The 13,577-nt window shown below is 45.8% G+C and overlaps 1 protein-coding gene across 1 annotated transcript in view; it reads right to left on the bottom strand.

Annotated features, from left to right (window-relative positions):
• Positions 1-12,958, bottom strand: part of LOC126336772 (phosphatidylinositol 4-kinase beta-like) — a 224,822-nt gene extending 211,864 nt beyond the window's left edge. The window contains exon 1 of the mRNA XM_050000785.1: positions 12,628-12,958. Coding sequence (XP_049856742.1) covers positions 12,628-12,664 — 37 coding nt within the window. The 5' untranslated portion in view covers positions 12,665-12,958. The remainder of the gene's footprint in view (positions 1-12,627) is intronic.
• Positions 12,959-13,577: the final 619 nt, after the last annotated feature.

The raw sequence follows: 13,577 nt of genomic DNA, 5'->3' as shown, positions 1-13,577 counted from the left end.
CTAAGGCTTTGCGCCACCTGACTGAGAGGGCCTGTACGGCCGCACGGTATCACTCTACTGATCGACGTCGGCACCAACGTCTTGCTGCATGAACAACTTCCTCATCATCCACATACTGCTTCCCACACAGACGGTCCTTCAAGGAACCCAGCGGGCACCTACCTTTGAGTACCCCAGCCGATGGACGAGTTTGTCAGCACCAGCAACAGAGGTGTCCAGTTGAGCAGCGAGGTGTTTGATTGTGATCCTCGATCGGTTCCAATGAGTGTGTCCGCATGTTCCAACACTGTAGGTTGTGTGCGGCCGCCCGGCTTGCGAGAAACTGGGCAGGTTTGCGCTGACGACTGACGCCTCGCCCAACGACTCACCGTGCTGTTTTCAACCACCAGGACTCCAGGAAGCCCCTTTAAATATCTACGTTGTTCTGTTTTGCGCCAAAAGCAGCGCAATTGCTACTCTATGCTTCGAATGCACATCCATCACAGACGCTATTTTGAAGGCTACGTGTAGTGCCGTTACCTATCGGAACTTCATGAAACTATAGGGGCTGAAGCAGGAATATTCCACGATGTCCCACAACAAATTCTGCATTTTTTCAACCGAAATTGAGCAAGAGGAAAAAGTGTTTCATTACTTACTGAACGCCCCTTGAACTAAATTGTGGGAAACCATCTTAAGAAAAAAATGGGACACGTGGTTGACTATGAAAAATACGAGCTGTTAAATAAAAGGATGGCGACATGATAGCTCTTAGCCCATCAGCATCGCTGAGTGGTGTGCGTCAGCTCACAGAGCACGCTGCATGCACATGTAGTTATGGTGATTGAGTCAGGTGCGCATCGTCTCTCGCAGCGCTGCTGGATTCTTAGCAGTGTGTTTCTACACACAAGTGGCTCCAAAGCAATTAAGACTAGTAGATGTTAAGTAAAGATGGTGGTAACCTACGCACCAATATTTTATAACGATTTAACCTGCATCAGAAAGGGTTGCATCCGAATGGGATCAAAGAGCTACTCTCAGTGGTTTTATTGTCTCGAAGGAGACGCAGAGACTTCGTTTCAGGAAACCAAAACACACGAGGGCACGTCCGCACCAGTGAAAGTAGCCATTTTAAATGTGCACTACACAGGCGCTCCTGGTGGCGGAATGGGGAACTGATGCACTACGTGAATCAAACTTGAGGTTGTTTGCTACAAAATGACGCATCTACTGATTCTGTAAGTTATCCCCATAAATTTCTATATCATTCCAAAGTTGTAAAGTCCTTTTTGACTCATCTTGTATAAATGTTTGTCATAAATAAAACATTTAAAACCAAAAACCACCTTGTGCACATTCCTATGACCATATATTTAGCGCTGAACAGATGATTGTTACGTTATTGTCTATTTTTTTTAGGTGACATGAGAGTTATCTGTTGAGCAGTACATACTGTATATGAACATGGTCATGTGCGTAACTGCTTTGTGATCTTAAATGTTTTATTTATGACAGACCTTTATATACTGTAATGTGCTACATTTTTTCTGCATCAAAACACATTTAATAACAAAAACTTTTGAAGACCTGAAGATAACAGTCTGTCGAAACCGTTTGTTTGTAAATAAAGAAATATTTATGCGATCTTGGCTTTAGAAAGTTTTAACCGAGTAAAACATATCACTCCTGATTTCTCAACATTTGAAAATTTAATCAACGCAGGAATGCGCTGTGAAGACCTAGTGGCCTTTGCAAGAAAAGATGTCAACGCCGCGCGGGGTGACAACGGAACACGGCAGGAGAGAGAGATTTGTGTCAGAGCCGAGCCGGAAGGACGGGCCAGGGCAGCAGAGAAACCCGCGAGGGGAAGCCGGCACGGGCAGACACACGTGATCGCCGACATGGCTCCCGCTGGCGCGGCTTGATTTGCGCTGCGCGGCTGCGGCTAAGGTCTCTCGCTGGCTTCTTTTGATGGCAGCCGGCGCTGCCGCAAATGCCGCGCCGCTGTCCAGGCACGTGTGTCTGGCTGCCTCTACACGTGCACGTGCGCAGTACTCCAGACTAGGGATGGGCTAAAAATACATTGACGGGAAAAAGATCGCAACACCAAGAAGCGGTTGTGCGACATAAACGGAAGTTGGTAGGCGCGTTTCTACGTCTGAAAGATGACGTCTATCGAGATTTCACGCCAGTCGCACAAGAGAGGCGCTAGTTGCAAAAACGGATTACTTTAAATGCACTCTGTACCTTCTGAGATTCAAAGTGGTGCTCTGATCTCAGTCAAGAATGCCTTTAAGGCGACAAAGACACCACTGTCAGTACTTCACAGAGTTTTAACGAGGTCACGCAATAGGGCGACGAAACGGTGGATGTTCCTTCTGCGATACTGCAGAAAGAGTTAGTAGGAATGTAGTCACTATACATGATTGTTGGTAGGAGAAGGTACGGACGCAGGAAGACCGTGCAGCAATTGCAGCAGCAGTTGGCACCACAGTGACACAACGAAGTGTTACAAGTTGATTACTTCAAGGGCAGCTCCGAGCCTGACGCCCTGTAGCGTGCATTCCATTGAACCCCTCCACTGCCATTTGTGACTTCAGTGGTCTCAAGTGAGAACTAATTGGGGGGCAAGGTGTGTTTTATGATGGAAGTTGTTTCTGCTTCAGCCGTGTGCTAGCTGGGGCAGGCCAGCCCAACTCAAGGCTTGAGCCAACGCGTGTGCACGCTGGACATAATGGACATATGCCTGGAGTTATGGTCTGGGTCGCGATTTCGAATGACAGCAGTAGCACCCTGACTGCAAACTTGTACGTCGATATGGTGATTCAACCTGTCGTGTTGCCATTCACGAGCAGCATTCCAGGGGATGTTTTCCAACAAGATAACGCTCGTCCACTTCCTGCTGTTGTAACCCATCATGCTCTATAGACGGCGTAATATATCGCCAAGACTTGTTGCTCAATAAGATAACAACTAGAGTGCTGAAGCTTGTTTCGATTCGACATTCAGTACTGAACATCTGAGGTCCCGCAATCATCTGTGTATAGATGGACATATAGAGACTGCTTTACGCAATGTCGACATGTTGCCTTGGCTTGCTCGATCACCAGATCTGTCTCCAGTCGAGAGCATATGGCACATCATCTGACATCTCCACCGTCATTCACAAATAGCATTAATTGTGCCTGTATTGACCGACCAAGTGCAACAGCCATGGAACTGCATCCCACACACTGACATCTGGCACCTGTACAAAACAACGCATGCACATTTGCATGCTTGCATTCAACATTCTGGCGGTCACACTAACATTTCACATTTACAATTATTTATATTACGCTTACATTACTCTCTGATCTTGCAATGTCAGTGACCTAATTATGTTACCTACACAAATGTATTGCCGAAGTTTCATTACTTTACACTAATTATTTTTTAGTGCTGCAATTTTTTTCTGCCAAGGTATTTCGATGCGACAATACTGAGTCAATGATTTGTTTGCAGAGTGTTACAAATTTCGAGGGGTTGCAGAGGACGTCTTGAGGAACAAACTGAGGATAGGAACCCGTGTCCGGAAATGTCATCCAACGGCAGTACACACGGCACGCATTCATAGGAGACAAGGCTTGTCTACGCAGCGCTAGCTCCATCTTCACCACTGGCGATCACTGAATAGCAAACAACATTGCGAGGTGTTCCGCCCTCAGTCCGTCAGCGTACAAAATTAAGGATGCTGTCGAAGTGGTGGCTTAGCAACAGGCGCCGGCGTCTGTAACTTCGACACTCTGTACCATCGTTGGATGAGTTTTCTGGAAAGACGCTTCTGTCCTTAATTTGTTCCTTAAGACCCCTTTACAACCCCTCGACGTTTGTTGGTATCGTTTGTAACAACTTGTACATGTTCCGAACGCCTGCTTATAGCTACTATGCCACGGTATTAGGAATCGAAACTCGGAGAGATGTCTCTCCACTGATATGTGCCATTTTTCTGTATGTCCTGTAGTTTTCGCGCAGTCGTGATCGGAAATTCTGTAGGTACTTACGAATAACCCTGTAGGTGTCCCACTGGTGTTCTGATTTAGGACTTATTTGTGCCAGAGGTAATGACATGAATGGTAATCCTCTGTCTTCATTTCCGATACATATTTTCAGAAAAGCATTTATGATTACGAATATTTGACATTTCGGCAGAGTTTGCCAAACGACATACTCTTGAGCATTACATGCAAATTCGAGTGTCTCATGTGACACTGACATCGATCTTCGTGAAACAGTATGAGACAGCTTTTGCACAAAGCCATCGAGACATGGCACGTAAGGTCTTTGTTCTGGTTTCCTTCTCTCTCTCTCTCAGAAAATCCTTCTTCTTGTTTCACCTTCTGTTGGTAGATGCTCTCCAACGTCCAGTACAGATTTGTACACGGCACTTCGGGGTCGAGCAGCTCTTTTTCTTTTTAAAATCGTGTCCTGCTTCCCAATGCAATAATTTGCTCTACAATTCTCATAAGAAAATTAATCACTGGCATATTTTTAGGCTGAGACATCTAGCAAGTATATGGGTAACAATCAAACTTGGACAGCAGAGCCTACAGATGCAATCTGTAATCAAGAGAACTTTGCGAATTATGAGTAGGCTTCACATTACCAGTAGGACACTGATACATGTAACAACACACAGCAACCAGCCCAGATAGCCGCGTGCGTTAGCAAGCCACTGCGTGGATTCGGAGAGATGCTCTAGCCCCTGATCTAATCCGCCCAGCCACCCTGGATGTGGTTTTTAGGTGGTTTCCCAACTGCGACTAGGTGAATACTGGGCTGATACCCGCGTCCCGCTGCAGTTGCGTGATTCGCAAACATTTAGAAGCTGTTTGCGCACTTTCACAAGGGATAACACGAGAAGCAGACAGGTGGGACGCACGAATTCCGTCCCGAGGACAAATTTAATGGCGACAGGAAGTACATTCGGCCATCGTCCTCCTCCTCTAACATTGCCTGATCCAATAATTAACCTGCCAATCCCGTGAAGATATGGGATAAAAGGCAGGAATAAGAGGAGGAAGAAGATCACTACTAAAGAACAGTCCATTTCTAACGACTTTAAGTGTTTTCTTGGCAACAGTAGGGGGAGGATGAAATAACAAGCTGAGTAACCAAAAGCCAGGGGAAAGACTGTCCCATTTCATGATGGTGCTATGTATGATGGCCGAATGTTGTAGCTAGATGCAGAGTATGGCCACAGTGTAGAAATAATATCTGAGCAGTCTGTTACAGACAAGTGTATACTGAATATGGCAGCACGTTGCGAATTAACTGGCATTCAACGAGTAATGATAATTGGCGCGAAACGCAAGGTCATAGGATATCGGAGATTAACAAGAATTAAGGTTTCCGCTGTCAACAAAGAGTAAGGTGGATCTCTAAAACAGTGTCACAGAGAAACCTTTGCACAGGACCGCACGTGTTTAACGAACAGACGTGAAGTTGCCTCTGCAGAGCCATACGGCGCGATGGAATGTCTACACCTTTCTTTCAAAAAGTTGCGATACTGATTATATTCCTGGCATATAAGCGACATCAACGTAGTAAACGCGGTGGCAACTGGAGCTAACCGTTAACAACAGATGTGCATTGGTGGGCTTGCGTTGCACCTCTAAGTCAGATGTTCAAGACGTTCTCGAGGACATTTTGAAGAAGAGAAAATGATGTTCTTAGTATGTCCCGCACACCTTGACTACCGAACAAAAAACAACGCTTATACGACTGCCGCTAAGTGATTGGAACGCAAAGTTCGGATACTCCTATTCTAGAAAAAAATCATCTCGGGTTTAGAGACTTGGTGGTGCCAAAACTAACCCACTACGAAACGACGAAGCGTATGTGAAGGGTCAGCGCTTTGACGACTAAACGGCATTCAGGCCAATGTGACACACTGGTTGAACACCACCCCAAAGAAGGACTTTTTTCACAGTTTCTCATTGCTGTATGAACATTATGTACGTTGTACTTAAGTGGGAGACTATCTAGAACAAATGAAGCACTAAATCATAATCTTACTTCTCTATTTTTTATTAATCCAGTCTCGAAGCTTCGTGGGGCTGAGGGAGTACAGTCAGTGATCGTCGCCGATTTGAACGTGGACCATATCAAGACAAATATAATGAACCGAGTTGTGTAACAGTACCTTAACACGACTTTTTGTCCTTTCAGTAAATTACGTTTATCGGGTGGAAAGTACAATAAGATTCTAGTGCGACACTGTTGAACTTTGATTACTGTATAAAATTGTGATACAAATGGTTCAAATGGCTCTGAGCACTATGTGACTTAACTGCTGTGGTCATCAGTCCCCTCGAACTTAGATCTACTTAAACCTAACTAACCTAAGGACATCACACACATCCATGCTCGAGGCAAAATTCGAACCTGCGACCGTAGCGGTCGCGTGGTTCCAGACTGTAGCACCTAGAACAGCTCGGCCACTCCGGCCGGCTGTGATACAAATTTTCATTCTCATAATCTTTACCCGTAGCTGGCGATCCATGTTGAATGTACTGAATTCGAAACTAGTCTCACAGTTAACATCACTTTAAATTTTTACGAGCAGCGTACCCACAAGCTGTTACCCAGTGTTTTTGTGGCAGCGAGATGCAAACAGCGAAGCTGAACGCAGACGTGTTGCGTCATCGCTCAGCGATAGCCGCGACAGCAAAAACGAGGAAGTTCCTTAAACCAGAGAGCAAGCCTCCAGCTGTTCCCGATTCCGCTGCACTTGTGAGCCTCCAGGCATCGACTCTCCTCTGTTATTTCATCGAGGAGCTAAGGATCAGAGGAGCGGAGTTCGGAGAAATGTAAGTAACTGTGCCGATGAACGTTTGTTTTCGTTCCTCGAAGGAGTGAAAAGCTCCGACCGGCAGTTCGTCGTCGCCTAGCGTTCGCCTTTGAAACGAACGGTAGCTTTGCTGGTGCGTGCAGAGAACTTGACGCGGTGGACCTGAAATTATGATTTCTTTAAAGGAAAACCATCTGAAGACGCGGTCTCATGCCTCCGAGGAAGCACAATGATGGACGAGAATGTATTTCCTGTAGACAACGCCGCATACATTTAGTGTTTTTAAGACGACATTATGCAACCACCAAATCTGGGGTAATGTGTGTTTATTCACAGACGATTAGTTTCATGCAGCGACTACCGGTCACAGGTTAATATTACATAAAAACTCCAGGAAAGTTTCTTGGCGTCAACTATACTATGAGATCAAAAGTATCCGGACACCCCCAAAAACATACGTTTTTCGTGTTAGGTGCACTGGGCTGCCACCTACAGTCAGCAACCTCAGTAGTCATTAGACATCGTGAGAGAGCAGAATGGGGCACTCCGCGGAACACACGGACTTCGAACATGGTCAGGTGATGGGGTGTCACTTGTGTCGTACGTCTGTACGCGAGATTTCCACACTCCTAAACATCCCCAGGTCCACTGGTTCCGATGTGATAGTGAAGTGGAAACGTGAAGGGACAAGTACACCACAAAAGCATACAGGCCAACCTCGTCTGTTGACTGACAGTAGAAGAGGGTCGTAATGTGCAATAGGCAGACATCTATCCACACCACCACACAGGAATTCTAAAATGCATCGGGACCCACTGCAAGTACTATGACAGTTAAGCGGGAGGAGAGAAAACTTGAGCGGCTGCTCATAAGCCATACATCACGCCGGTAAATGCCAAACGACGCCTCGCTTGGTGTAAGAAGCGTAAACATAGCCGATTGCACAGTGGAAAAACGTTGTGTGAGTCACGGATTACGGTACACAATGTGGCGATCTGATGGCAGGGGTGGGTATGGCGAATGCCCGATGAACGTCATCTGACAGTCTGTGTACCGTAGTGCCAAAAGTAAAATTCGGAGGCGGTGGTGTTATGGTGCGGTCGTGTTTTTCAGGGAGGGGGCTTGCACCCCTTGTTGTTTTGCGTGGCACTATCACAGCACAGGCCTAGGCTGAAGTTTTAGTCACTTTCTTGCTTCCCACTGCTGAAGAGCGATTCGGGGATGGCGATTGCGTCTTTCAACACGATTGAGCACCTGTTCATAATGCACGGCCTGTGGCGGAGTGGTTACACGACAATTACATCCCTGTAATGGACTGGCCTGCACAGAGTCCTGACCTGAATCCTATAGAACGTCTTTGGGATGTTTTGGAACGCCAACCGACATCAATACCTCTCCTCAGTGCAGCACTCCGTGAAGAATGGACTGCCATTACCTTCTCTAAATTATCACCTTGTCTTCTCAAAATGTACCCAAGGAACTGGAAGTATCTTCACTGACACATGAAGATAAACTTCTAGTGCTGCCAAGTTCTTCTTCCTGTCCATGGTACACTTACCACATTCCGCTACCACGACTTCTCGAAGCCATCAATTACCTCTTGTCGCCAGCTTTAAACGGTCCAGGTCTCCAAGCCATACAAGAAAAATGGGAACACCAGTCACTCCACCAAGCGCATCTTCGTTATTTTGGGTATGGATATTGCCCGCTTCTGCCAGATCTTACAATTAGTGAGTTAATCGATTTGCGGCTCGACCAAGGACCACTCGTCTTTCTTTATCACATTTTCCTGCTTCATCGATCACAGATCTCAGATTTACCCAGACACTACTTCCAGATCCTTGAAGAAACCTGTAAGCTGATTTTGATCTAAACCTTGTCAGTAAATAATCATTACTTTGGTCTTGTTCACGTTTATCTCTAGGCAGAATTAAAGTAGTAGGCCTCACTCTGAAGAAAAACTTACTAAATTCTTCCTCACTTCCTGCAATGAGGATATATCATCATCAAAGCATAGACTGTTGATTTTTTTTGCCGCCAGTTGGAATTCTGCGTATTTGGGGCACGTGTCTGCGACATACTATCCCAAAATTAAATGAACAATAGTTTCTATTCTCCAGTTCTGACAAAGTTTTTTGGGCGTTTTCCCTTGGTTGTAACGCAAATATTTCCAATAGTCTCTCCCTCTGCCCTATCATTTGCTTGTTTGGAATGTGGCTGAAACGTCCCTGCCTATACCATAGGTCATTGACTCAAACAGCCTGCGCTACACAGCGAATAAAAAGTACAGAATAAAGGATGAAACAATCGAACTCGTGAGAAGTGTTTGCATCCTCTGAATAGGCCACGGTCCAGCCAAACTGATACTCTCTCACTGATGATTCTGAAGTCGATGGGGCGTTAACCTCCAATCTGCTTTCTTGTACAATAGTGGTTCACATTATAGCCGTATATACATAAACAAAAAAAAATCGTCAATTTTCTTGCGTGCCGCAAATGACTCTGCATTCTCACAGTTGTACAGGATCATATCGGGCGTACTTGAAACACGTCCCCAAATCATCTCATTCCACGCGCTGTTATTCGAAATGTGCCTTATATGAACTCCTAATGTGTAGTGAGCTCTACCAAATAATAGGTATCCTCAATGATATATCAAGTAAACACAGCATTACGCGCAAATTTCGTCAGAATGTTGTTGACCGAAAAAAATAATAATTTGCCATATTAGTCTTATTGCTGTACTTAGGCTGCGAGATGAGGCAGCGCGCCTGAAAATTCTCTCGCAGCACAGCATACGGAGTCGCGTCAAATTACATCGTGATACTTTTACTGATCAGCATCAGCGCGTAACGTCAGCCTGCATCGTCATCTCGTGTAAATAAAACGTTGTTGAAAATGAATGCAGATGCTGTTGTTACTTTTTGAGGTATTTGTAACTGTGGGTTAAATCTTATAAAAGGTGAATTATATTAATATGGCAAAGAAGCTACTGTAGCGTCACAAAAACATTTTTAACGAACAAATACGAGGTATTACTGATGTTACCGTCGTGGGCTCTTTGTCCTTATCCATCAAGGTAAATAAACATTGTTCCGAAACTTTGCCGATCTGTCTGCAAGTATACTCCATAGCTGTCTGCCACGTCTCGTTTGCTGAATCTCCTTCAGCGTTTCAGCACCCACATTCATCTAACACTTTGTATACACTCCGCTTGACGGATCAAAGGCTATTTTCGTTCTCAGAGTTCTGCCAGACAAGACGGAAAAAAATTAACAAATATTTTTCGCTGACAGTATAAATATTTTTTCCCTTACATGCTTACATTGAGTGAGCGTGTGTATTCGCAGTCATTTTGCATTTCGAACAGTCGGTATTTCCGTCGTATACCAATGATGGGAGCGAACGACGCACGGCGGCAATGCCTCAGAAGTGCCCCGAGTACCAGAAGATTGGGAACACAAATCATCGTGCAATGCAAGTGTTCACCAATACAATTAAAAGAACTGTTCCCGTACGCTATGTCCCTGCGCCGACTTGTCGTTTACAGTCAGCTCAGCACAAAGTCTTGAGGAAGGCCACTAGCATCAGTGGCTGAAAAGTCGGACAGTTTTATACACTGACAATGTGGTCAACAGTCCAGAACAATTTTATCGACAGTGACAATGGCCGCGGAGGACTTCGCTTACATTTTATAGGATGGAGACATTGAAGGCCAATTTCTGTTTACACTCTGTCTGACAAATTTGTAAGAGTCTACCCAGGAATGTCCGTTGTGATAAATCATCTACTGGTACATATGCTTGTATCACCATTGCGTCGCACCGCTGAAGCGAATCAAAGACATTACATGTTGTTTCATACAAGCTGCATCTCCGTTCTCTTTCAGCTTTTGAAAGAAAAATGAAGTACTCGAACGTTTTTCGCTATTACAGTCTGTTTATTGCCATATACAACCATCATATGTGACAATACCATATACTCGACATCTATCGACCCCACCCCCCACCCCCTTTTTTTAATTCTTGGACTGTTTCGCCTTATGCGATCAACCTATTTCCTGCAGCCCCTTACAAGATAAAATCATGCTCCACGTAATTAGAATACTTAACACTTCCCTCAAATCGGAGCAGTACTGTTTGGCTTTAGTCTGCCGAGTGGCGACGCTACGTTTTCACACAATTACGTCGACACTGAGTTCATCTCCATGTCGCGTGCTATTAGTTCCAGTTACTCATTTCATAAATGCAAAACACGTATAACGATTTTTGCAAGAAGACAAGTCAGTATAAAGTGGGTAATATCCGGTATGCCGACAAGTCGTTTATTCTAACTACTTAAAGGTGGAAACAGGTAATCTGACTTTTTTCGTGTACTCAAACGACTGCTGAGCGAACCACTTTGCTTGTCACAGTCAGAATTAAGCGCCATTATGAATCACGAACAGACAGGCTGTACTTCGGTCCTTATGCGAAATAAGGAAGCAAGCGACAGGTTGTCCCAGTCCAGGCAAACAAATGAAGAACAGCGAAGAGGAGAAAGTGGAAAAACGATTGACATCTGCAGTGTTACACTCAGTCTATACGAATGTTGGGTAGACTCCCATGGTGCACCTTAATTACTCCGATGAAAACATTCGCCACGACCTGTAACGTTACAATTTCATACAATTACGTCAATGCTGCACTGATCCCCCCGATGTATCTCTCTTGCTCAACATAAGCACTAGTGTTTGCAAATACACAGCACATACTGCTTCCTTCAAGAACAGAAGATGGTTCAAATGGCTCTGAGCACTATGGGACTCAACTGCTGTGGTCATCAGTCCCCTAGAACTTAGAACTACTTAAACCTAACTAACCTAAGGACATCACACACATCCATGCCCGAGGCAGGATTCGAACCTGCGACCGTAGCAGTCGCACGGTTCCGGACTGCGCGCCTAGAACCGCGAGACCACCGCGGCCGGCAAGAACAGAAGGATGAGTAAAGTTTGTAGTACGCTATCTTCCAAAAATCGTTCAAATGGCTCTGAGCACTATGCGACTTAACTTCATCAGTCGCCTAGAACGAAGAACTAATTAAACCTAACTAATCTAAGGACATCACACACATCCATGCCCGGGGCAGGATTCGAACCTGCGACCGTAACGGTCGCTCGGCTCCAGACTGTAGAACGTAGAGCCGCACGGCCACTCCGGCCGGCTACTCTATTTTGACGGATCTTTAAATTCCAGCTAAAGAAAAGTAGCCAACAGTCACGCCACTTCTCTTCGTACACTCAATTACACGAATGCGAAAACCAACCCACGCCTCGTTTGTCGCAATCAAAATTAAGATTCACAAATCGGATCAACGATGAATTTTAAGTCCTTCCGTGGATAGAAGCATAAATCGAGCGGCTGTCCACCACCAATCAGACCAAAACAGAACATTAAGAAAAACACAGCGATGGTCACCTGTGATGGTACTCTTCCTTCTACATTCAGCCTTCTTTTCACCAATGTAAACACAGCGTTATCGTGAATACAACACTTCCACTAGTAAACAGCACATACTATGTTCCTTACTTGAAGATCGAGTAGTGTAATTTCTGTGGTAGCCAGACTACTTGACCATTGGCAGAAGCCAAGTACAAAATACAGAGACGTCACAAGACGTGCCACTCTTCTCTGTACACGTTCGCCAGCATATTTAATCGCACACGGCCAGGGACGCGGCGGCGTCTTACAACGGCGACGGAAGTGTTTTCAAGAGCTGACTCCGGCAGAGAGAGAATGCGGCGTCGGCGCCAGAGTCCCCTGTCGCGGACCTACCTTGAGGGCCGACGTCTGCGGCGACGGAGATGCGCATGTCCGGGCGGTCGGTCGGCGCCTTGCCGGGCTGGGGTTCCCGTGGACGCGGAGTGCTTCGCTGGCGTGTCCTCAGGAGCGGCTGCGTGGCATTGGAGCGGAGGACGGGACGCTACTGACTGACGGGCGAGCGCTGCCGTGTGTTGGGGCAAGGCGCTGCCCCCACCCCACCACCAGCGCTCCGCTTCCCCTCGGTACGAGCGTACCAACGCGGCCGGCTGGCTGCCTTGGCGAGTTCTCGCAGCTGGCGCGTCGCTACCGCGCACCAGACAAGGCCTCCAGTCCAGACGCTTCTCCCGCAGCTGGACTGCTACTTGCAGCTAAACCATCGCCGTAACTAAAGCCCGTCTCTCACGGAGCAAGGTTCGCCGTAAGTTTGCGAGATGGCGTGCATGCATGCCTGCCGGCCGGCTTTCAGGCCAAAGCTCTCCCACGGTGCAAGATCGGCAGCTAGTTGTGTTGTGATCGGCTGCATGTTGTATCGAACGAAGATGGCTGCTTCAGGTACAGATGTTCAGAGAAAACTGGCATTATTAGCTGTTTTGGTGCTAAACGATGCAGAAATGAATGCCAATGAGAAAAGAAGAAAGAATGGACGAAAAACTGGATTAAAAGGAGAAAAGCTGGAAAAGCTGTGCTCTCCATGTTTCATAAAGAATTGAGGTTAGTTCGCATAACACCTACTTTTGTTTGAAAAGTATCACCATTTCATTACTATCTGACTTTATAAATAGACCAATAATGACTGTTGTATACGACTTTATTTTATAGGATAAAAGATCATACATCCTTTGAAAATTTTATACGAATGGTCGAACGAGACACATGGCACTTGCAACTCTTTCGAGTGCTTCTGCACGCAAGTTTTTACTATAATAGCTTGCGCTTTTCACGACGTACAAACACTGTTCTTC

Source organism: Schistocerca gregaria, chromosome 2, assembly GCF_023897955.1.
Source record: "Schistocerca gregaria isolate iqSchGreg1 chromosome 2, iqSchGreg1.2, whole genome shotgun sequence".
NCBI classification, from domain to species: domain Eukaryota; kingdom Metazoa; phylum Arthropoda; class Insecta; order Orthoptera; family Acrididae; genus Schistocerca; species Schistocerca gregaria.
The sequence above is the reverse complement of the archived record's forward strand: the minus strand, read 5'-3'. Positions and strand labels throughout refer to the sequence as shown.